Here is a 26,131-nt window from a genome sequence, read left to right on the forward strand (position 1 = left end):
CCAAGAGACTGGCGCGCCAGTAACGAGCGCCACGGCTCACAGTCCTGATTTAGCACCCAGTGATCTCCATTTGTTCGGTGCACTGAAGGAGGGAAGAGGTTCCAGGACAACGAGGACGTGAAAAAGCTTGTGGGAGATTGGTTCAAAGATACTGTTCTTTGGAGCCGGAATAGAAAAAAGGTTGTAGGCCGTTGGAACAAGTGCACAAATGTTCAAGGGGAGTGTGTTGAAAAGTAGAAAAAGTATTGTTTCGTAAAAATAAACACATTTTTCTGCAGACCGGTTTGACCCTAGTATAATTTATCGGCCAAGATACCACGTGGAAACTCGTTCTCTTTCCCAGCCAAGCACGAAACGTACCGATGTTCTCACGGCTGCCGAACTGTTTTGTGCTTCTGTGTTTGTGTCTTTCTTTAGCGTTTTCCTGTGGACTGGAGGTAACTTTCTTCCGTTCCTCGCCACTCGTCTCGTTCCCCAGAATCCACGGCGCCGCTGCCGTTGATCGACCACAGCGGAGCGTAACGTTGAGAAAGGCGACGCCGACATTTCTGATCCTTCTTGTGTGCCGCGGGACGAATTAATCCTTCGCTCGGAACGGACAGCTGACATCCTCAACGCCTGCCTCTCTCTCTCTCTCTCTCTCTCTCTCTCTGTCTCTCTCTCTCTCTCTCTCTCTCTCTCTCTCTCTCCCTCTCCCTCCCTCCCTCTCCCCCCTTCTTTCTTTTTCTTCGCCTTATTCGTTTGCTGGCTGGTACTTACATTTCAACAGGTGCTCATTTTTTAAATTGTTTTCGAAAGCCTAAGTGGGAGATACGATACTGCGTGAAGAGTTTGACAGAGCACTGAAAGACCTGAGTCGAAACAAGGCCCCGGAAGTAGACAACGTTCCATTAGAACTACTGACGGCCTTAGGAGAGCCAGTCCCGACAAAAATCTACCATCTGCTGAGGAAGATGTATGAGACAGGCGAAATACCCTCAGACTTCAAGAAGAATATAATAATTCCAATCCCAAAGAAAGCAGGTGTTGACACATGTGAAAATTACCGTAGTATCAGTTTAATAAGTCACAGTTGCAAAATACTAACGCGAATTCTTTACAGACGAATGGAAAAACTGGTAGAAGCCGACCTCGGGGAAGATGAAAACGCCTCGCCCTATCCTCCAGATAATTTATGTACGAGTATATAGACAACAGCCGTCCTGCCACACTTCCCTGGGGCACTCCTGGCGAGACCCTTGTCTCTGATGGACACCCGCCGTCGAGGACAACATACGGGGTTCTATTACTTAAGAAGTCTTCGAGCTAGTCACATATCTGTGAACTTATTCTATTTGCTCGTAGCATCGTTAACAGTCTGTAAGTGGTGCACAGTGACATGTGGGAATATGGAACGTGAAACTTCCTGACAGATTAAAACTGTGTGGCGGACCGAGAATCTAACTCGGGACCTTTGCCTTTCGTTTTGGTAGCTCAGATGGTAGAGCACTTGCCCGCGAAAGGCGAAGTTCCCGAATTGGAGTCTCGCTCCGGCACACAGTGTTAATCTGCCAGCAAGTTTCATATCAGCGCACACTCCGCTGCAGAGTGAAAATTTCATTCTGGAGTATAGAGCCTGCCTGTTGGCCTTCATCGTTCGCAGGATGTCGTGCGAGAAAAGAGGAACCTGAGTTTCGCATGAGCGATGTTTTCTGAATTTATGGACAAAGTTTTTTTGTCTCGAAAAATTTATTACATTCGAACTTAGGGTTATGCTGAAGAATTCTGCAGCAAACCCATGTTAATGTCAGCCCCTACGTGAATAAAAATAGTGAAAAGTTGTAGATCTTTCTCACCTACTTCGCTTACCGCGCGGCCCTCCCATTTCTGAAATGAGGGACCGTGGTATTGGTTGAAATGTCAAGTAAGCTCATGGTTAAACTCTGTAACGAGCAGTCAGTGGTTTTCTTCTGTTCGGTAGGGTACCCAGCTAGTACTTCAGAATGGCCCTTTCAATAACAACTAGGCTCAACCTCAAGTAGAGAACAGCGGGTTCGTTTCGCATGCTGCGGCTTGGCATCTGATTCACACACACACACACACACACACACACACACACACACACACACACACACACACACACGGAGCTTTACGCTGTTCTCCAGGCTGTCCACTACATCCAGCCGCCATCAGCGGATACAGTACGTTATCTGCTCAGATTCTCTCAGCTCTCTCCTCAGTCTCCAAGCTCTTTACCCTGTGCACCCTCTGGTCCACCGGATTCAGGACTGTCTGCGCTTGCTCCACCTGGGGGGCGTCTCAGTGGCGTTCCTCTGGCTCCCGGGACACGTTGGTATCTGTGGAAATGAGGCAGCCGATATTGCAGCCAAGGCTGCAGTCTCTCTTCCTCGGCCAGCTATTCCATCGATTCCCTTCGCCGATCTACGGAGCGTTTTATGTCGTCGTGTTGTTCATTTATGGCACGCGCATTGGTCGACACTTCCCCATAATAAATTGCGGGACGTGAAACCTCTTCCCTGTGCTTGGACCTCTTCCTCCCGACCGCGTCGTCGGGAGGAGGTAATTTTAGCTAGACTCCGGATAGGGCAGTGTCTTTTTAGCCATCGACATCTTTTAAGCGGCGATCCTCCCCCACTCTGTCCCCACTGCTCTCAGCTGTGGACGGTAAGACACCTTTTAATTGAGTGCCCCTATTTTAATCCGTTACGCTCCCGTCTACAGCTGTCGCCTGATATATCGTCGATTTTAGCAGATGACACGCGCTCAGCCGATCGCGTTCTCGAGTTTATTAGTGCCAGTGAAATGACGTCAGTCATTTGAAGCTTTTTTTTGGGGACAGCCAACCCCTTTCTGTAGTGGATTTGTAAGCATTCCTTCTGCTTTTAGTTTCTCCAATTTAATGACTTTCGTTCCCATTGCTGCTGGTTTCCATTTTCGGTTTTTTAGTTTAAGTCCCGGACCGCGCGCTAATGACCATAGCAGTTTTGCGCCCTAAAACCAAAACAAAACAAACACACACACACACACACACACACACACACACACACACACACACAGAGAGAGAGAGAGAGAGAGAGAGAGAGAGAGAGAGAGAGAGAGAGATTAGCGAGTGTAATGGGACGGGCCCGGATGTGAAAGCGAGATACTTCCGGGCCGGACCACATGGTCTGTCTGATGCGCCGCCTCCCAGTCTGCCAGAATGAACACGTCCGGCATGCGAAGATTACTTGCGCGAAAGTTTCATTTTCCTTACCTAATTACCCACTGAACCAAGTGGAATGACGAAACGTTCATGAAGTAGCTTCTCTGCGCCCCTTACACGAAGGTGACAAAAGTCATGGGATGTCCGGCCTATTCTGGAGTATTGCTGTGCGGTGTGGGATCCGCATCAAGTGGGACTGACGGATGACATCGAAAAAGTACAAAGAAGGTCGGCTCGTTTTGTATGATCGCGAAATAGGGGAGATAGTGTCACAGACATGATACGTGAATTGGAGTGGCAACCATTAAAACAAAGACTTTTTCGTTGCGACGGGATGTTCTCATGAAATTTCAGTCACCAGTTTCCGCTGCCATGATCACGTCGCAAACCTTTTCACATGGATCACCCAAGTACAATAGGCAGATCTTGCAGTGCACTGCCATTTTGTACCTTGTGTACGCGATACTACAGCCAATCTGTACGTGTGCATATCTCTATCCCCTGGCTGTTGTCACCTCAGTGGATATATCTTCCTTTAGTGTACAGTTAGTTTTTTTTTTTTGCTAACTGGTCATCTTCAGGTGGCATTTGTCCGGAGTTTAGTAGAGTTGCGATGCTACCGAGGGCTGTTGCACTGTAAAAGGGTGTTGACAAAGGTTTTTGTCAAAGCCGTTTTTCAAACTTCTTTGACCATACTACTTCACTGGAACTGTTACATGATCGTAAAATTTTTTGCCGTAGCTGTTGGGGAATGGATGCCGAACAGTCCAGCAGCCACTAACGTATAAGGGGCATTCGATTGAAATGAAATGATCGTATGGCATTGTTGGCAGGGAAGTTCGGCCGCCGTATTGCAAGTCCTTTTTAGTTGACGCCACTCCGGCGACTTACGAGTCAATGATGACGGAATGATGATGAAGAACACACAACACCCAGTCATCACGAGGCAGAGAAAATCCCTGACACCGCCGGGAATCGAACCCGGGACCCCGTGCGCCGGAAGCGAGAACGCTTCCGCAAGACCACGAGCTGCGGAATGAAACTAGTGTTAACATAACGGTAACGATTTTAGTAACTCAAAAAATTTAGTTATACACAGTATGCATACTCAAAAATAGTCGCCAAAACTGTTCGCACATTTATCCCACTGCGACCCTAGCCGGTCGATTCCATCCTTGAAGAGGTTAGTAGGCTGCTGTCGGATCCAGGCATGGATCCAGTCACGCACTTCGTCGTCCGTTGCCAATCGATGTCCGCGAATAGCTTTTTCCAGAGGTGCAGACACGTGAGAGTCACACGTAGCAAGGTCGGGACTGTACGTTGGATGATCCTGTCCACGACGAGCATCGTCTTCCAGTTATGAAACATCCCCCTAGAAAAATTGAGAATGACTGCGCTGGGAAACCTCTTACGTTATTTGATTTTCGAACAGCTGAGCAGAACTGAACGTACTCAGACATTTCTCTCTTTACTTATTCTGATCAACACTAAACTGGCATACAATATTTTTAGCGTTACGGAATCTAACTTTCAATAACCGCTACAAAAGAATGGCCCTGACTAACAATAACCTATACCTTTCACGAGTCACTTACCTCAGAAAAATCTATGTATTTCCCTTAATAATGTTCAAAAGTTATATATATATACACTCCTGGAAATTGAAATAAGAACACCGTGAATTCATTGTCCCAGGAAGGGGAAACTTTATTGACACATTCCTGGGGTCAGATACATCACATGATCACACTGACAGAACCACAGGCACATAGACACAGGCAACAGAGCATGCACAATGTCGGCACTAGTACACTGTATATCCACCTTTCGCAGCAATGCAGGCTGCTATTCTCCCATGGAGACGATCGTAGAGATGCTGGATGTAGTCCTGTGCAACGGCTTGCCATGCCATTTCCACCTGGCGCCTCAGTTGGACCAGCGTTCGCGCTGGACGTGCAGACCGCGTGAGACGACGCTTCATCCAGTCCCAAACATGCTCAATGGGGGACAGATCCGGAGATCTTGCTGGCCAGGGTAGTTGACTTACACCTTCTAGAGCACGTTGGGTGGCACGGGATACATGCGGACGTGCATTGTCCTGTTGGAACAGCAAGTTCCCTTGCCGGTCTAGGAATGGTAGAACGATGGGTTCGATGACGGTTTGGATGTACCGTGCACTATTCAGTGTCCCCTCGACGATCACCAGTGGTGTACGGCCAGTGTAGGAGATCGCTCCCCACACCATGATGCCGGGTGTTGGCCCTGTGTGCCTCGGTCGTATGCAGTCCTGATTGTGGCGCTCACCTGCACGGCGCCAAACACGCATACGACCATCATTGGCACCAAGGCAGAAGCGACTCTCATCGCTGAAGACGACACGTCTCCATTCGTCCCTCCATTCACGCCTGTCGCGACACCACTGGAGGCGGGCTGCACGATGTTGGGGCGTGAGCGGAAGACGGCCTAACGGTGTGCGGGGCCGTAGCCCAGCTTCATGGAGACGGTTGCGAATGGTCCTCGCCGATACCCCAGGAGCAACAGTGTCCCTAATTTGCTGGGAAGTGGCGGTGCGGTCCCCTACGGCACTGCGTAGGATCCTACGGTCTTGGCGTGCATCCGTGCGTCGCTGCGGTCCGGTCCCAGGTCGACGGGCACGTGCACCTTCCGCCGACCACTGGCGACAACATCGATGTACTGTGGAGACCTCACGCCCCACGTGTTGAGCAATTCGGCGGTACGTCCACCCGGCCTCCCGCATGCCCACTATACACCCTCGCTCAAAGTCCGTCAACTGCACACACGGTTCACGTCCACGCTGTCGCGGCATGCTACCAGTGTTAAAGACTGCGATGGAGCTCCGTATGCCACGGCAAACTGGCTGACACTGACGGCGGCGGTGCACAAATGCTGCGCAGCTAGCGCCATTCGACGGCCAACACCGCGGTTCCTGGTGTGTCCGCTGTGCCGTGCGTGTGATCATTGCTTGTACAGCCCTCTCGCAGTGTCCGCAGCAAGTATGGTGGGTCTGACACACCGGTGTCAATGTGTTCTTTTTTCCATTTCCAGGAGTATATATATATATATATATATATATATATATATATATATATATATCAGTTCATGATATCCAGTATTACAAATTTACTCTTTCTGATGGACACACGTCCACATCGTGCGCTCTCAAAACTCCGCCATCTCTCTCTCTCCCCACATCCACCTCTGCTGGCGGCTCACCTTCAACTGCACAACGCTACTCGCTGTTCACATCCAACTGCCCAACGCTACGATGGCGAATATTCCAACAATGCCAACCAGCCACGGACTGCACATAGCGCTGTCAGTGATTTTCATACAGAGCGCTACGTGGCGTTACCAACATAAAAACCTAAACAGCCAACTTACACAGTGGGTCGCGCCCGTCAAGGAATCGTTTGCGCCATTCCACAAGAACGACTTAGACTGCATTCACCGTACACAGCCTTCATCCGTCGATACATTTCACGGCCTGCAGTTCCCTCCGCCGCCAAAGTCGAATCGCTACTCGTTGTTCCTGCTTAAGTTGTCAGTTAGCTCGGTACGGGCTTTTGTTGAAGTTTCGAGAACATACCTTCACCGAGGAGTCAAGCTGTATATTGCTCCCTCCTACGTATATCTCGCGAAGATACCGTGAGGATAAAATCAGAGAGATTAGAGCCCACACAGAAGCATACACACAATCCTCCTTTCCACGAACAAAACGAGACTGCAATAGAAAGGAGAACCGATAGAGATACTCAAGGTACCCTCCGCCACACACCGTCAGATGGCTTGCGGAGTATGGATGTAGATGTATATGGTAGATGGATAGATGGCTCACAAAAAGACTTCAATAAGCAGAAACAATTTTGTTCATGAATTGCGCAATAACGTAAGATGTCTGACAGGTACGCCGCCAAAAATCGAATCGCTACTCGTTGTTCCTGCTTACTCGCTCGCATGTTCGATAGTGTACCTTCTCTTCAGTGTAAAACCACACTTGCGCTGTGCAACATCAAACGGTGTCCACACGTCAGTCTTTGAAACTGGTTCAAATGGCTCTGAGCACTATGGGACTTAACTTCTGAGGTCATCAGTCCCCTAGAACTTAGAACTACTTAAACCTAACTAACCTAAGGACATCACACACATCCATGCCCGAGGCAGGATTCGAACCTGCGACCGTAGCGGTCGCGCGGTGCCAGACTGTAGCGCCTAGAACCGCTCGGCCACTCTGGCCGCCTCAATCTCTCTGCCAGTACCCGCAGTTACGTAGTACCACCTTACGTGTAAGGCAGAGGTAGACGAACTGACCTGGTTTCATTTGAATGAACCTCATAACGTTGGCGGCGGGCGGATTGCTTGAGAAGTAACGGAAACCGCAGTGGGTGAAACTCGTGGATAGTGAGAACAGAAGTTCGAAATTTCCATCAGAATATCTATCGTGATATACAGTGCGAAGGCAACGGCCTTGCCGCAGTGGATACACCGGTTTCCGTGAGATCACCGAAGTTAAGCGCTGTCGGGCGTGGTCGGCACTTGGATGGGTGACCATCCAGGCCGCCATGTGCTGTTACCATTTTTTGGGGGTGCACTCAGCCTCGTGATGCCAATTGAGAAGCTACTCGACTGAATAGTAGCGGCTCCGGTCAAGAATACCATCATAACGACCGGGGGAGCGGTGTGCTGACCCCACGCCCCTCCTATCCGCATCCTAAGCTGACTCGGCGGTCGGATGATGCAGGTAGGCCACTCGTGGCCTGAAGGAGGAGTGCTTTTTTATACAGTGCGAACTCATAGAGCTGCGAAAATTACTGTAGAATGGAGGGACAGACATTTCAGTTTGTGAGAAAATTCGATAATTTTCTACTTCCTTCGTCTCAGCTGTAGCAGGTACCGGTTTCTGTGTGACACGCCGATTCTCAAACCACCCAGATTGGTAGCAACCGTAACTATTCGTACAGCTGTTGTTGTCGTCTTCAGTCCAGAGACTGGTTTGATGCAGCTCTCCATGCTGCTCTATCCTGTGCAAGCTTCTTCATCTCCCAGTACCTACTGCAGCCTACATCCTTCTGAATCTGCTTAGTGTATTCATCTCTTGGTCTCCCTCTACGATTTTACCCTCCACGTTGCCCTCCAATACTAAATTGGTGAACATGTCCTACCAACCGATCCCTTCTTCTAGTCAAGTTGTGGTACAAACTTCTCCCCAATCCTATTCAATACCTCCTCATTAGTTATGTGACCTACCCATCTAATCTTGAGCAATCTTCTGTAGCACCACATTTCGAAACCTTCTATTCTCTTCTTGTCCAAACTATTTGTCTTCCATGTTTCACTTCCATACATGGCTACACTCCATACGAATACTTTCGGAAACGACTTCCTGACACTTAAATCTATACTCGATGTTAAGAAATATCTCTTCTTTAGAAACGCTTTCCTTCCCATTGCCAGTCTACATTTTATATTCTCTCTGCTTCGACCATCATCAGTTATTTTGCTCCCCAAATAGCAAAACTCATTTACTACTTTAAGTGTCTCATTTCCTAATCTAATTCCTCAGCATCACCCGACTTGATTCGACTACCTTCCATTATCCTCGTTTTGCTTTTGCTGATGTTCATCTTATACCCTCCTTTCAAGGCACTGTCCATTCCGTTGAACTGCTCTTCCAGGTCCTTTGCTGTCTCCGACAGAATTATAATCTCATCGGCGAACCTCAAGGTTTTTATTTCTTCTCCATGGATTTTAATACCTACTCCGAACTTTTCTTTTGTGTCGTTTATTGCTTGCTCAATATACAGATTGAATAACATCGGGGATAGGCTACAACCCTGTCTCACTATCTTCCCAACCACTGCTTCCCTTTCATGCCCCTCGACTCTTATAACTGCTGTCTGTTTTCTGTACAAATTGTAAATAGCCTTTCGCTCCCTGTATTTTACCCCTGCCGCCTTTAGAATTTGAAAGAGAGTATTCCAGTCAACATTGTCAAAAGCTTTCTCTAAGTCTACAAATGCTAGAAACGTAGGTTTGCCTTTTCTTAATCTAGCTTCTGAGATAAGTCGTAAGGTCAGTATTGCCTCACGTGTTGCAACATTTCTACGGAATCCAAACTGACCTTCACCGATGTCGGTTTCTACCAGTTTTACCATTCGTCTGTAAAGAATTCGTGTTAGTATTTTGCAGCTGTGACTTATTAAACTGATAGTTCAGTAATTTTCACATCTTGTCAACACCTGCTTTCTTTGGGATTTGAATTATTTACATTCGTGCAGTATGGTACCGAAAGCCACAGCGAAGTATTACAGCGGGCGGCAAGTACCCTCCTGGGGACCTTCGGCTGTGTGTCTGCTGCAGCTGACTGACTCGACCGGTCTGGGCTGTGTCGGTCAGCTGGAACGGCAACACCACTGCGGCCTTTACAGGCCAGCACGCACTGCTGCTTGCTGGACGCAGCTCGTGAGTTAGTTGCGTAGTGTACTCGTATCATGGGTCCGAGCAGAGCAGAGCAGCTGCTGGGCTGGCAGCTGGCAGCCCGTGGCCGCTAGAAAGCGTGCCGTCTCGGCCGTGGGTCCACTTCCGCCACTCGACACACAGCTTCGCTCGCCCGTGACGTCACACATTGCGCGCGGCGTCCCATCCCCCCCCCCCTCCCCCCTCAGCCGCCAACACTGCTGCTAAGGCCGGTATTACGCTATCATCATTCCTTGTCAAAGCTGTCAAACATTTACGTCAAAGAAATTTGATCGGATAGCAGAGAACTCTGTCAAATATGCCGTGTCGTCAAATAAATATCATCAGATCTTGGGCTTCGCCGTAGATTTGATTCTAAAAGATCGTTCGTCTTCTGTTCAGTGCAAAGTGAAATGTAACCACTTGGAGCGGTCGCGTCGCTGCAGCTATTTAACGTCTCAAGTGTGTTTGTAAACAGGGCTTTAAAGTTTGTGTTTTCCGTCGACTCTTTAATAAACTTGCTTTGTCAGGGGGGGGGGGGGGGGGACGACGACTAAGGGTCACAGTTGCATGCTATTAATTGTGTGTTCATGGGCAGGTGGTATGTGCTGCAGGCGACATGTGTCCACGATCACAGACGCACCCATCCACCTCTACATCTGCAAACATCCAGGCAGCTTTTCAGCAAGCCGGAAAAATAAAAAAATTCTTTCTTAGGTCTCCATTGTACTTTGTCTACTTTTGAACTCTGGAGGCCACAAGTTAAAAAGCGCTTCATCTGTCTCTTACTTGTATTTATTTTGTAGTTGTTGCTATTCACAATATACATAAATGACCTTGTGGATGACATCGGAAGTTCACTCAGGCTTTTTGCGGGTGATGCTGTGGTATATCGAGAGGTTGTAACAATGGAAAATTGTACTGAAATGCAGGAGGATCTGCAGCGAATTGGCGCATGGTGCAGGGAATGGCAATTGAATCTCAATGTAGACAAATGTAATGTGCTGCGAATACATAGAAAGATAGATCCCTTATCATTTAGCTACAATATAGCAGTTCAGCAACTGGAAGCAGTTAATTCCATGAATTATCTGGGAGTACGCATTAGGAGGGATTTAAAATGGAATGGCCATATAAAATTAATCATCGGTAAAGCAGATGCCAGATTGAGATTCATTGAAAGAATCCTAAGGAAATGCAATCAGAAAACAAAGGAAGTAGGTTACACTACGCGTGTTCGCTCACTGCTTGAATACTGCTCGGCAGTGTGGGATCCGTACCAGATAGGGTTGATAGAAGAGATAGAGAAGATCCAACGGAGAGCAGCGCGCTTCGTTACAGGATCATTTAGTAATCGCGAAAGCGTTACGGAGATGATAAACTCCAGTGGAAGACTCTGCAGGAGAGACGCTCAGTAGCTAGGTACGGGCTTTTGTTGAAGTTTCGAGAACATACCTTCACCGAAGAGTCAAGCAGTAAATTGCTCCCTGCTACGTATATCTCGCGAAGAGACCGTGAGGATAAAATCAGAGAGATTAGAGCCCACACAGAAGCATACCGACAATCCTCCTTTCCACGAACAGTACGAGACTGGAATAGAAGGGAGAACAGATAGAGGTACTCAAGGTGGCTTGCGGAGTATGGATGTAGATGTAGATGTTGTTGGAACACTAATAGCATTAATTACTCAAAATCAAAAATTGTTCCTCTTGCCCATATAGTGTACTAAATATTTACCTGTAGATATTCCCCCTTCAGCGCTTTATAAATCGCTTCCCACATTTCTGCAATTATTTTGGTTAATTTGAAAGGTGATATTAGAGTGCTGTGTTGTGGACTACAGCAGCTGTCTCCAGCATCAAAAAATCCCAGCGTTAGTTTGCCTGTCTTATGTACACACAGCATTTCTCAAGAGAGTATTCTGTTTTGTAATATAAGAAGGCAATTTTCTGATCAAATACTGAAATACATTCCCATCCATTCGTAAGTAATTTGTATATGAAAACCTGATTTCCTGCACTTGCACAGTTTGTAACAAATTTTGCTGAATGCTTTTACTGCCTCGACGTAATACCTATGGTTCATCTGTGTTTCCTTTTTTCCGCTGCTTTCTTCGAGACACACACACACACACACACACACACACACACACACACACACACACACACACACACACACACACACACACACACACACGCCGGCCGCGGTGACCGTGCGGTTCTGGCGCTGCAGTCCGGAACCGCGGGACTGCTACAGTCGCAGGTTCGAATCCTGCCTCGGGCATGGGTGTGTGTGATGTCGTTAGGTTAGTTGGGTTTAAGTAGTTCTAAGTCCTAGGGGACTTACGACCTAAGATGTTGAGTCCCATAGTTCTCAGAGCCATTTGAAACACACACACACACACACACACACACACACACACACACACACAGTGCAACTGTGAGACTAGGAAATGCAGCGAATAATAACAATTTGTTGAAACTTCTTGGCAGATTAAAACTGTGTGCTGGGCCGCGACTCGAACTCGGGCCCTTTGCCTTTCGCGGGCAAGTGCTCTACCATCTGAGCTACACAAGCACGACTCACGCCCCGTCCTCACAACTTCACTTCTGCCAGTACCTCGTCTCCTACCTTACAAACTTCGCACAAGCTCTCCTGCATTACCTAGCATAACTAGCACTCCTGAAAGAAAGGATATTGCGGAGAAAATAAACAATTTTTTAGCCTTCTTCAGAACAAAAATTAAATTATTTTGAGAGCCAAACACTAGCTATGTCACAGATTAAAAATTAATGTAAATAATAAAAATAAAAAATAATAAAAAATAATTTAATCTGTGACATAGCCAGTGTTTGGCTCTCAAAATAATTTCATTTTTGTTCTGAAGAAGATTCCATTACTGGAATCGAAACCTAGGTAAACGAGTAAAAATTACCTTGCAACTGAAGGCTGAAAGAGTTGATTTTCTATACATATACGGTTGCTGACTCGCTGCATTATATTAAAGGATATTGCGGAGACATGGCTTACCACAGCCTAGACCAGGGCTTCCCAACGTGTGGTCCGCGGACCCCTTAGGGGTCCGCCGGCTCTATGTAGGGGGTCCGCGGCCACCCTTCACCAGATCGTGTAAAATAATGAGTAAAATTATTGAATAAAAATGTGAAAACCAAATTCATCACAATTTTTTTTTCGTGTGTAAAACATGTGTAGTTTTACTTAAGGTCGTATTCCCAAGCAGCCTTTTCGGTTCCTAAGTGAGAACGAGGAGAATGCGGCTTCTCTGATAGACTGTTTCGCAACAATACGGGGGCCGTTTGTGCGCCGGCTCACGGCGCTAGGTGCGCTGAAACCTTTTACGCATGCGCGGAGCGAGCTTTGTCGTGTTTATTATGTGAAAAAGCTGCAAGTACTCCATTGGTTGCAATATCCTGTGGAAGTGGAATTTACCAAGAAGCGTAAGTACAACGAAAGCTGTTTAGAAACGGGGTTTATGGAGACAAACAATGGTAAAGCTCAGTGTGTAATTTGTGCGCGAGTCCTTCCGAACAGTTCAGTGGTTCCAGATAAATTGCGCCGTCATTCTGAAGGTACTCACCCGGATTTCCAGACTAAAGACATCGATTTTTTCAAAAGGAAGAGTGCTAAACTAGCTGCTTCTCAACATTGCATGAAAACTCATGCAAAAACAATGAATGAAAATTCATTAAAAGCTTCCTTCTTGGTTAGTTATCGAGTGGTAAAAACAGCCAAAGCTCATACCACTGCAGAAAATCTCATAAAGCCGTGTGAATGATATTGTTTCTTGCATGCTGGACGAATTGGGAACATGGCACGTGCATTAAGAAGTTTTCAGTTCCCATGGGTCTCGCTCTGAAATTTGAAGTTACTGTGCTCTTGACTGACGACTGGTCCGCCATGGATTTTCGACTGGAGAAGAGGTCCGCCAGCTGAAAAGGTTGGGAAGCCCTGGCCTAGAGGATGTTTCCAGAATGAAACTTTCACTCTGCAGCGGAGTGTGCTCTGATATGGAACTTCCTGGCAGATTGCAACTGTATGCTGGACCGAGACTCGAACTCGGGACGTTTGCCTTTCGCCGGCAAGTGCCATGTCTCCCTCAGAAAACAGTAAGCACGAATTCGAAAATTTGTCCCACAGCATGACAATTTGAGACCACCCACAAGCGCTGGGACATCTGCAACAATCCGACGCCTCAGGTTCAGTCACAAACTATCTTCCATACAGTCCCAGCTTGCCCCATCCTTTTTTAATCTGTTTCTGTAACTTAAAGAACACTTTCGACGACTTCACTTTGATAGTGATGTCGCGATACGTTCAGAGGTGAGGTTGTGGCTCCGTCAATATAGTCAACTTCCTACAGTAACGGTATTAACAAACTGGTCTGTCGTTGGGAAATATTCGTTAATCTCCAGAGTGACTGCGTTAAGAAATAAACATATAGACATTAAGATTAAAGATGTGCAATGTTAAGAACGTTCCTTTTTAAAAATATAGAAGGGTTTTCACATAAATTCAGATGCATTACTTTTCAGAAAGCGCTAGTATATGGGGAAGTGCAACTAAAGACAATAGAGTATATATTCAGCAGAAATAAAATTGTGTTAATGTAAATAAGCAGAGATGTTTTCAAGAACTTGGCCGGCCGTGGTGGCCAAGCGGTTAAAGGCGCTACAGTCTGGAACCGCGCGACCGCTACGGTCGCAGATTCGAATCCTGCCGCGGGCATGGATGTCCTTAGGTTAGTTAGGTTTAAGTATTTCTAAGTTCTAGGGGACTGGTGACCTTAGAAGTTAAGTCCCATAGTGCTCAGAGCCATTTGAACCATTTTTCAAGAATCTTGGAATTGTTGCCTTTGCTTCATGGTAAATTTACTATTTAATGGTTTCGATTGCTGATAATAAATAGCCGATACGCCTGAGCTATAATGTACTCGATTACTATACAAGACACGAAATGATTTTCATGTAACTTCGCATCCTTTCCTAGGATTTGGCATAGATTAATGTACTTCGGTGCGATGCTCCTATCTGAAACACTTGTTGGAGGAGAAAAAAAAAACTAAGAATATACCATGCAGGCACAGCTCCCACAAATTATCTCCATGTCTAGAATGAAGCACTGAAAATTTCTGTTAGCTACATGACAAGTACCGGTGTTGACTGTAGACAGTTGATTGTGTATTGTAAATAGGCTTCTGCTGCTGCAGATGTTGGTAATCATTTCCTTTGAAGAATGGCAATGTAATTTATTTAAAAAAAATATATTTAAATTTGTGGTAAGGTCTTATGGGACCAAACTACAGAGGTCATCGGTCCCTAAGCTTACGCATTACTTAAACTAACTTAGGCTAAAGACGACACAGACACCCAGGACTCGAACCTCCAACGGGGGGAGCTGCGCGGACTGTGACAAGACGCCCTAGACCACGCGGCTGCCCCGCGGGGCAATTTATTAAATATTAAGCTACTAACACGTAATAAACACGAGAAATTTAGTAAAACTGAGGAGGCATCAGTTGATGTATTGACCTACATAACTTATAGCTGGCTTTTACACAAATACCATGAAACAGTTAAGTTTCTTTGACGTCATTGCCTTATGTTGATGTACACCTTCCATATTCTGGAAGGTTCTCCTGCTTTGAGCCCAGCAGGCCACGAGAATGAATGAATGGCTCATCTCGTTAAAAGAGATTTGTAAGTAAAAGTATACGTGTATGAGTGTTATCTCTGTTTCTTAACTGTAATACGACTTGGCTAGTACCCTTGTAAAGTGACCCCACAGCCGAATAAAATTCTACTACTGTTATTACAACCACTGCTATTACCACCACCACAACCACTGCTATTACCACCACCACAACCACTGCTATTACCACCACAACCACTGCTATTACCACCACCACCACCACCACCACCACAACCACTGCTGTTACCACCACCACAACCACTGCTGTTACCACCACCACAACCACTGCTGTTACCACCACCACAACCACTGCTGTTACCACCACCACAACCACTGCTGTTACCACCACCACAACCACTGCTGTTACCACCACCGCAACCACTGCTATTACCACCACCACCGCAACCACTGCTATTACCACCACCACCGCAACCACTGCTATTACCACCACCACCACAACCACTGCTATTACCACCACCACCGCAACCACTATTACCACCACCGCAACCACTGCTATTACCACCACCGCAACCACTGCTATTACCACCACCGCAACCACTGCTATTACCACCACCGCAACCACTGCTATTACCACCACCGCAACCACTGCTATTACCACCACCGCAACCACTGCTATTACCACCACCGCAACCACTGCTATTACCACCACCACCACAACCACTGCTATTACCACCACCACCACAACCACTGCTATTACCACCACCACCACAACCACTGCTATTACCACCACCACCACAACCACTGCTATTACCACCACCACCGCAACCACTGCTATTACCACCACCACCGCAACCACTGCTATTACCACCACCGCAACCACTGCTATTACCACCACCGCAACCACTGCTATTACCACCACCGCAACCACTGCTATTACCACCACCGCAACCACTGCTATTACCACCACCGCAACCACTGCTATTACCACCACCGCAACCACTGCTATTACCACCACCACAACCACTGCTATTACCACCACCACAACCACTGCTATTACCACCACCACAACCACTACCACCACCACCACCACAACCGCTACTACCACAACCACTATACTACTACTACTACTACTACTACTACTACTACTACCACTATCAACTACTACCACAACCACAACCCCTACTACTACCACAACCACTACTACTACTACTACTACTACTACTACTACTACCACCACCACCATCACTACTACTACTACTACTACTACTACCACCACCACACACCACTACCGCAACCGCTCAACCAACCAACTTCGATGGCATATGAACACCTTGTCATAACTCCTGGTGTTTAGTGATACGGCTGTTGCATATTTTGCACATGTATGTGCTAGTGTCACGGCTTGGCAGGGACTGCGACAGTACTGCAGCTAGCAGACACGCGTCTAACCTCGGCCCTTGTTTGTGTGTTCCAGCATGGCGGTCCCCGTCACGGAGGACACGCCGCCAGACCTGCTGGCCGGCAGCATGGACCTGACCGTGCTGCTGCCTGACGGTAGAGCCACCAAAACCAGCGTCCAGAGGGCGTAAGTATGCTGCACAGTCTCTACATTACCTTAGTATCGCCTTATGTTTTCCTAATGGCTAGTAGCAACCGCATCTCGCTAATGAAGTAGCTGCCTCATGTTTATCAAAATATTTGTAACTGCAGTGTGTGTTTTTGAAAAAGGTATTATAGCACATTTACCAGTAGTAGCGTAGGTGGGGTCTGGAACTACGATAGGAAGCTCACAAGTATAGGGCATGGAGCAGGGAAATGGCTGGCAACGGTCTGCATTAATGGCCATTGCAAATCTATTGCCACAACAGTAGACTTCATTGTTAGTGTTGTTGTGTTTCGATGTTTGCTAATTATGTTCTCCCAGAGTTCTCGATCTTCTATGTACAGTGTCAGTGACGAGGAGGGAAGTTGAAACGAAATGTTAAGTGGGATGTTTGATGGTGTTTGGTTTGTGGGGCGCTCAACTGCACTGTCTTCAGCGCGCGTACAAAGTCCCAGTTCTGGCACAGTCCAATCTAGTCATTGTCACGAATAATGATGATGAAATGATAAGGACAAGACAAACACCCAGTCCTTGGGCAGAGAAAATCCCCAACCCGGCTGGGAATCGAACCCAGGACCCCATGATCCACAGGCAGCAATGCTAGCCACTAGACCACGAGCTGTGGACATGTTACGCGGGCATTACGTCTACATTTTAAGAAAGAGACGACAAAACCTAAGTTTAGACATGTTTTGAATGGCTAGAAAAATGTGGATTTTGATCAAAACACGCCTTTTCAGTAGTTGTGTGTGAAATATTTGTAGAGCAATTTTGCTTCTTTAGGGCCATTAGCATAATATATGTCAAATAATGACAAGATTAGTAGAAAGTTGCACCAGAATAACTGCTCATAGTAACTAATCGTTATATGACTGGGGTTTTCAACATTTATCACCATTGTCAAGTACCTGCATACACAGAGTGAGATTTTCACTCTGCAGACTAAAACGGTGTGCCGGACCGAGACTCGAACGCGGGACCTTTGCCTTTCGCGCGCAAAGTGCTCTGCCATCTGAGCTACCCAAGCACGACTCACGCCCCGTCCTCACAGCTTCAGTTCTGCCAGTACCTCGTCTCCTACCTTCCAAACTTGCTATTCCGCGAACCTTTGAGCACTTAGCCACGAAAGGCAAAGGTCCCGAGTTCGAGTCTCGGTCGGGCACACAGTTTTAATCTGCCAGGAAGTTTCATAGTTGGCTTGGCTTGTTTTGGGGATAGGACACCAGACATCGAGGTCATCGGTCTCATCGGATTAGGGAAGGATGGGGAACGAAGTCGGCCGTGCCCCTCCAAAGGAACCATCCCGGCATTTGCCTGGAGCGATTTAGGGAAATCACGGAAAACCTAAATCGGGATGGCCGGACGCGGGATTGAACCATCGTTCTCCCGAATGCGAGTCCAGTGTGCTAGCCACTGCGCCACCTCGCTCGGTGGGATCATACGAGTCAAATGAAAAACTTTAAAATTGTAATAAATCGAAATCACGCGCCGTTACCCTGTACGTTGGTAAGCGTGCTACAAACAGCTTGCAGAATGGCCTGTAGGTGGCAGCATAGTGCAGATGCACACATACCGTCGCAGTATCAGCATAAAGATGGCCGCCCCCACTTGCGACTTGCACAAAGGAAGAACAGCGTTCTGTTGTTCGGTTTTTGCGTAGTGAAGGTGTGAAACCTATTGATATTCATCGACGAATGAAGGTTCAGTACGGTGGTGCATGTTTGTCAAAGCAGCAAGTCTATGAATGGAGTAGGAAGTTCACAAATGGTGCGACTTCAGTGAAAGATGCTCCTCGTCCAGGTCAGGCACAACGAGTTGTGACTCCACAGAACATGGCAGCAGTTGAAGCCACAGTGAAGGAAAACCGCCGAGTGACACAGAATGACATTTCAGCATGTTTACAGATTAGTCATGGATCAGCACACCACATTGTGCACGGTGTGCTCCAGTTTCACAAAGTGTCTGCAAGATGGGTGCCACGGTAGCTGACTCCTGAAATGAGAGAACGACGTGTTGATGCTTGTGAAGAACTTCTTCGGCGCTTTGAACGAGAAGGTGATGGCTTCCTTGCAAGAATCGTTACTGGGGACGAAACGTGGGTTCACTTCCACCAACCGGAAACGAAGAGAGCGAGCAAGGAATGGCGCCATTCCTCATCACCAAAAGCAAAGAAGTTTCGAACAGAACCATCAGCATGGAAGGTTATGCTGACTCTCTTTTGGGACGAAAAAGGCGTCATTTTGGAGCATTACATGCCTAGAGGGACCACTGTCACCAGTGCATCATACACAGATCTGCTAAAAATATCATCTGCGGCCTGCAATCAAATCAAAGCGACGTGCATTGCTGTCAGCAGGTGTCCTTTTCCAACATGACAATGCAAGGCCCCACACTGCCCGTACAGTATCACAGACCTGCATTCTGAGCGCCTTTCTCATCCACCGTACTCACCAGACCTTGCCCCCAAGTGACTTTCCGTATGTTTGGACCACTCAAAGACGCAATGGGAGGAAAGAAGTTCCGTTCTGATGAAGAGGTATAGTCCGTCTGTAAACTCAAGAGCGAGCAGCGCTTTTGGTGGGGGAAGCGGCCTTTCCCGGAAGAAAGCTGCCACCGGCCTACAGAGGCACCCAAAATGTGTTGCCCGTTACCTGTCTAGCGGTGCAGGTCAGCGTGCAGTGATATACGTCGTTTCTGTTCGTGGGATCTTAGTTGACCGTGTCAGTTAACTTTGTATACTTACTAATATATTTCGATTCCGGAAGCGATGGACAATCGTCTAGCATTGCAAGAAAATGTGCAGAATACGAGGAAGAGGAGGTATTTGCGGAGTAACAAGCGTTCGATCGTCTCTAATGTTATTACAGCGTGTATTAAAGAGGCGACCCGAAAAGAACTGTTGGCTAATATTACCAGTCCAAATCAAAGGGCTGCAATTTATGCAAACGTCAGCCTCGTCCAGTAGGACGCATAAGGAACGAACGCGAAAATAACCGCATGGTTCAATGGGCTCTGAGCACTATGGGACTTAACATCTGTGATCATCAGTCACTTAGAACTACTTAAACCTACCTAACCTAAGGACACCACACACATCCATGCCCGAGGCAGGATTCGAACCTGCGACCGTAGCAGTCGCGCGGTTCCGGACTGAGCGCCTAGAACCGCTAGACCACCGCGGCCGGCAATAACCGCATGGTTTAGTGTAATCGCCACGAAGGAAAACTAATAATCGTGGGAGGAAACCGATCGTTATAGACAGTTACAAAATCACGTAAAACCTTTGATGCTAATGGAACACTAAATCTCTGTCTGTAATCTGTTTTTATACAGAATAAGTAATCATTGATGCTACCAAAATACATGTAATCTTTTTGACAGCTGACAATATGCATAACATTGTACACATACTTTTGAGACATGTTTACGAAGACAGTGACAAAAAAGTAGTGCAAATCGGACTAATACAGCACACAAAATTATAAATTTCTGCTTACCTTTTAAAACTCTTCGTGTTGCAAGTCCTTCAAAGAAAACTTGTACCTTTTAGTAGAAACACAAAGTAAGAACAAGCCTTAAATTCTACAGGCTGATTGCATTATGTGGGGTTCGTTTTATGAATAACAATAGAGGAACATACAATACATTCACATAAACAGGAATTCGGTTCTATGATTGTAGTATAATCCCGACTTTCATTCTTATCCTAAGATTATTTACTCTATAATGTTGTGTTTCGGAAGAAGCTATAGTTTTTTGTATTCCTTACTGTCTTCATGCATTTGTCTACCAATGAACGCAGCCGAGACGTATATGTACACGGCGTCGCCACAGATTTAAAGCGCGCGCCGCGGCAGGGCCGGTTTCTACGTTGTGAAACATACTGTAGAAGCGCCCTGTGACGTAGCAGGGTAGGCAGAGTGGGGGCTCGCTCGCTCGCTCTTCAGTTTACCGACAGACTATACGCCACGCGGTGCGTGAGTGGTTGCGTGGACTACCAAAAGATTTTTTCTAAAGGAATTTATGCACTTTGTAAGCGCTGGAGGACTTGCATTGAGTGTGGGAGAGGTTATGTCGAAAAGTGATACAGCTTTGTACCACTTCTGCACAATAAATAATATTTGAAAAAAAAAATTTAAGGCTTTCGTTGGACTCACTCTCGTAGTATGGGGAACGGTCAAATATGACGGCTGATACTGATTGAAGAATCTCTTGACGGCACAACAGTGCCTTACGGACATGCTGCATCCTTACGCGTGTCTCGTTCAACAGTATCGTGGTGCCATTCCGGCAGAACAATGCACATCCACACACGGCACGTCTCTGTGTGAACTGTCTGTGTAACCCTCAGATCTGTCCCCGATAGAACGTGTGGGACCGCTCGAGTGTCACGTGTGTCTGTCCCAATATCCTAAACCACGTGCTCAGCACCATTTCCATTGCATATATTCTTTTCACATGGGAACAGCACAAGGACATAAAGAGGGTGGTCCATTGAAATTGACCGGGCCAAATATCTCACGAAATAAGCGTCAAACGAAAAAACTACAAAGAAAGAAACTCGTCTAGCTTGAAGGGGGAAACCAGATGGCGCTATGGTTGGCCCGCTAGATGGCGCTGCCATAGGTCAAACGGATATCAACTGCGTTTTTTAAAATACGAACCCTCATTTTTGATTACATATTCGTGTAGTACGTAAAGAAATATGAATGTTTTAGTTGGACCACTTCTTTCGCTTTGTGATAGATGGCGCTGTAATAGTCACAAACATATGGCTCACAATTTTAGACCAACAGTTGGTAACAGGTAGGTTTTTTAAATTAAAAAAATAGAACGTAGGTACGTTTGAACATATTATTTCGGTTCTTCCAATGTGATACATGTTCCTTCGTGAACTTATCATTTCTGAGAACGCATGATGCTACAGCGTGTTTACCTGTAAATACCACATTAATGCAATAAATGCTCAAAATGATGTCCGTCAACCTCAATGCATTTGGCAATACGTGTAACGACATTCCTCTCAACAGCGAGTAGTTCGCCTTCCGTAATGTTCGCACATGCATTGACAATGCGCTGACGCATGTTGTCGGGCCTTGTCGCTGGATCACGATAGCAAATATTCTTCAACTTTGCCCACAGGAAGAAATCCGGGGGCGTCAGATCCGGTGAACGTGCGAGCCATGGTATGGTGCTTCGATCTAGAATCCACCTGTCATGAAATACGCTATTCAATAGCGCTTCAACCGCACGTGCGTATTATGCCGGATTACGTTACCGCTGGTGGTGAATGAGCTTCGGCTTCGTTGCTAAATAGAACGCGTGCAAAAAATCTATCGTCCCGCAATTTCTCTTGTGCCCAGTGGCAGAACTGTACACGACGTTCAAAGTCGTCGCCATGCAGTTCCTGGTGCATAGAAATATGGTACGGGTGCAATCGATGTAGCATTCTCAACACCGACGTATTTGAGATTCACTATTCTCGCGCAATTTGTCTGCTACTGCTATGCGGATTAGCCGCGACAGCAGCTAAAACACCTACTTGGGAATATTATTTGTTGCAGGTCATGGTTAACGTTTCACATGTCGCTGAACTCTTCCTGTTTCCTTAAATAACGTAACTCTCCGGCGAACGGTCCGGACACTTTGATGATGTCGTCCAGGATACCGAGCAGCATACATAGCACACGCCAGTTGGGCGTTTTGATCACAATAGCCATACATCAACACGATATCGACCTTTTCCGCAATTGGTAAACGGTCCATTTTAACACGGGTAATGTATCACGAAGCAAATGCCCTACGCACTGGCGGAATGTTACGTGATAGCACGTACTTATACTTTTGTGACCATTACAGCGCCATTTATCACAAAGCGAAATAAGTGGTCCAACTAAAACATTCATATTTATTTACGTACTACATGAGTGTGTAATAAAGAAGGGGGGTTCCTATTTAAAATAAACGCAGTTGATATCCGTTTGACGTATAGCGCCATCTAGCGGGCCAACCATAGCGCCATCTGGTTTCCCCCATCAAGCTAGACAAGTTTCGTTCTTTGTAGTTCTTTCGTTTGGCGCTTATTTTGTGAGATATTTGGCCCGGTCACGAACAATGGACCACCCTGTTTGCTCCCAACACAGTGTAAGGTGCGTGGTGGAGACTCTTCATCCCGACATTAGAGAACTCTTGAACTGCTTCGTTGGATTATTAAGTGAGGACATCAGTTCTGCAGTTCTGTGGTCAGTGTGTCGTACTGCTGTGCGGAAGACCCGCTTTCGATTCCCGGTGCTGCCAGGACGCTGTCCTGGGTGCAAGGACTGGGAACGCGCAGCGCTCGGGCTCGGATGCAAACTGATGAGCTATAGAAGAGCGAGCGCGCGAGTCCCCACTCTGCCAACCCTGCTACGTCACAGGGCGCTTCTACAGGCAGTTTCACAACGTAGTACAGACCCTGCCGCGGCGCGCGCTTTAAATCTGTGACGACACCGTGTACAGATACGTCCCGTCTGCCTTTATTTTTAGACAAATGCGTTAAGAGTATAAAAAAACAAAAGACGATAGCTTCTTCGAAACAAAACATGATAGAGTAAATAATATTAACATAAGAACGGAAGTCAGGATTCTACTACAAACATAGAACCGAAGGCCTATTCATATGAATCTATGTTCCTCTATTCGTAAGACGAACCAGATATAGTGCAATCAGTCTGTACAATTTAAGGCTTGTTCTTACTTTGTGTTTCCACTAAAAGGTAGAAGTTGTTATTGAAGGGCTGCATTAAAACTTAACAATTCTTGCAACACGAAGAGTGTTTAAAAAGTAACCATAAATTTATAATTACGTGTGTTGTATTAGTTCGATTCGCACTGCTTTTTTTGTGATTATCTTCGTAAACATGTCTGAAAAGTATTTCCAGTAAATCCCATTTCACGCAATGTCTTGTGTAAAACATCTTTCTGCAACGAAAATGTATTTTTTGTTTCACGCCAGCGAGTAATTTCCGTAATGTGGGCATTATTTTTTGGTTTATGTAAAAGTCTTGCATCGTTTGTCGAATGACCGATTTTGTGAAAGTGTGTATAACGACGGGTTTCCTCCCTAAATTATTAGTTTCGCTTCGCGGCGATTCCAGTAAACCATGCGCCTTGTTTTCGCGTTCCTTCCTTATTATTTTGGCGAGGCTGACGTTTCCATAAACTGCAGCCCTTTGATTGGGACTGGTAATATTAGCCAACAGTTCTTTTTGTGTAGCCTCCTTAACACAAGCTGTAATAACGTTAGAGACGATCGAACGCTCGTTCTGCGCAAATATCTCCTTCGTATTCTGCGCATGTTCCGTCAATGCAGGGCGATTATCCATCACCTCCGGATACTGAAGTATATCAGTGAGTACACAAAGTCAACTGACTGAGATTGGCAACTAAGATCCCACGAACAGAAACGACGTATATCACTGCACGGCGAACTACACCGCTAGACAGGTAACGGGCAACTGATTTTGGGTTGCCCTGTAGGCTAGTGGCAGGGAAGGCCACTTCCCCCACCAAAAGCGCTGCTCGCTCTTGAGTTTACAGACACACTATACTTGAGTAGCGGATCCAGATCACCAAAACTGGCAGCGGCCAGGGGAGCGTTGTGGTGACCCGAGAATTCGTGATTAGCACACTTCAGACGATCCTATCTTTATCACAAAGAAGTAGTCGCTTGGCCAAAGAAGAAAAAATGCCTAGATAATCAGCTGATAAAGCGCGAGATTTTTCACGAGCAATTAATTGAGATATCTCCGTTTGGGTTTTCACTGGAATGCAGCAGATATCACAGGAAAGATACCGAAGTAGCCGTATGACAAGGTCTTCACAACATGCAGCCATAACACAATAGCAATAATTTGTGTGTTATAATTTATGTTCATCGTCCACTGCGTAGCTGAACATATTACATTTCCAGGTGCCATATGAAGGACCTGGGTTCGATTCATCGCACTGTTTCATTTCATTTTGTGGGGGGACTTGAATGAGATGCAATCAGTGCTTTGAAATGCTACCTGAAGGAGGAAGTAGAGGCTGCTGTTTCGGAAATACAGGGCGAGTCAAAAGTCCTCGGACACCTTCATAAGCTGGAAGATTAAAGGGAAAATTGAAATGTGATCATGGCAACATAGGTTTGATGTGGGGCCGCAACTTTTGGAGTGAATGTTAATCATTGCCGCCGTCTTGAAATCCGCCATTTTGGATTCAAGTCATTTTTTTTAAATGGGAAGGGGAGTGCATGACACGTCAAATAAAACTCGCTTGAGCTCTGGAATTGAGTGGTGTAATTTGTTTTTTTCTATCTTGTGCAGTTTAGACATAATTAATGTTCAAAGCTGGGAAATTACCTTCATACCGACTGCTACAACACATGTTCTACGTGTTGCCCATCCCGAGACATGAGTCGGTACCAAGGTAACTTTGAACATTAATAACTTCTAAACTGTACAAGATAGACAAAATCAAATTACACCACTCGATTCCAGCGCTCAAGCGCATTTTTTTAAAAAATTACTTGAATCCAGAATGGCGCATGTCAAGATGGCGGCCATGAATGACATTTACTCCAAAAGTTGCTGCCCCACGCCAAACCTATGTTCCCTTCATCACATTTCAATTTTCTCTTTACTCTTCCTACTTCCGAAGGTGCCCAAGGACTTTTGACTCGCCCTGTATAAACTAGTGTGGTAGCTGTATCGATATTTCGACTGCAGTAAGCGTGTTCAAATGTTTGTAGCCGCTTTAGCTATGTAGAGGTGAAAAGGCTTTCACGGGATAACGTAGCGTGGAGAGCTGCATCAAAGCATTCTTTGGAGGAGTGTTGCCGGACGGCCCGATTTTTGCGCATTTCCCCACTACCAGGGATGTTACGCATCAGCCTTAGGTTGGCCCGAAAGCGCACCGCCAAGGGTCGCCAGATGCCATAGGCAGAGGTCGGCCGACAGCTCCGTCAAACTGTGTCCCAACTCCTTAGTTTTTTATGGAGGATCTATGCCACTACACATCTGTGCCTAGAAATCTTCCATTGCGGCTTTTGCTATTAAAAAGACGGAAGGATTTGCGTAAGTGAGCTGTACCCGTCTCCAGAACAATGTAATGAATTACATACATTCTTCCCCGAGTTTCTGTAATAACCAGACAGCTTCTAA

General features: G+C 46.4%; 1 protein-coding gene and 1 pseudogene across 1 annotated transcript in view; both read left to right on the top strand.

The window, feature by feature from the left end:
- LOC126426490 (serine/arginine repetitive matrix protein 1-like) overlaps window positions 1-26,131 on the top strand; it is a 383,690-nt gene that overhangs the window by 276,092 nt on the left and 81,467 nt on the right. Inside the window, exon 2 of the mRNA XM_050088399.1 lies at window positions 16,821-16,931. Within this exon, the coding sequence (XP_049944356.1) occupies window positions 16,821-16,931 (111 nt within the window). The remainder of the gene's footprint in view (window positions 1-16,820; window positions 16,932-26,131) is intronic.
- Window positions 7,679-7,796, top strand: LOC126427506 (5S ribosomal RNA; annotated as a pseudogene).

The sequence above is a fragment of the Schistocerca serialis genome, chromosome 11, assembly GCF_023864345.2.
Source record: "Schistocerca serialis cubense isolate TAMUIC-IGC-003099 chromosome 11, iqSchSeri2.2, whole genome shotgun sequence".
Lineage (NCBI taxonomy): Eukaryota > Metazoa > Arthropoda > Insecta > Orthoptera > Acrididae > Schistocerca > Schistocerca serialis.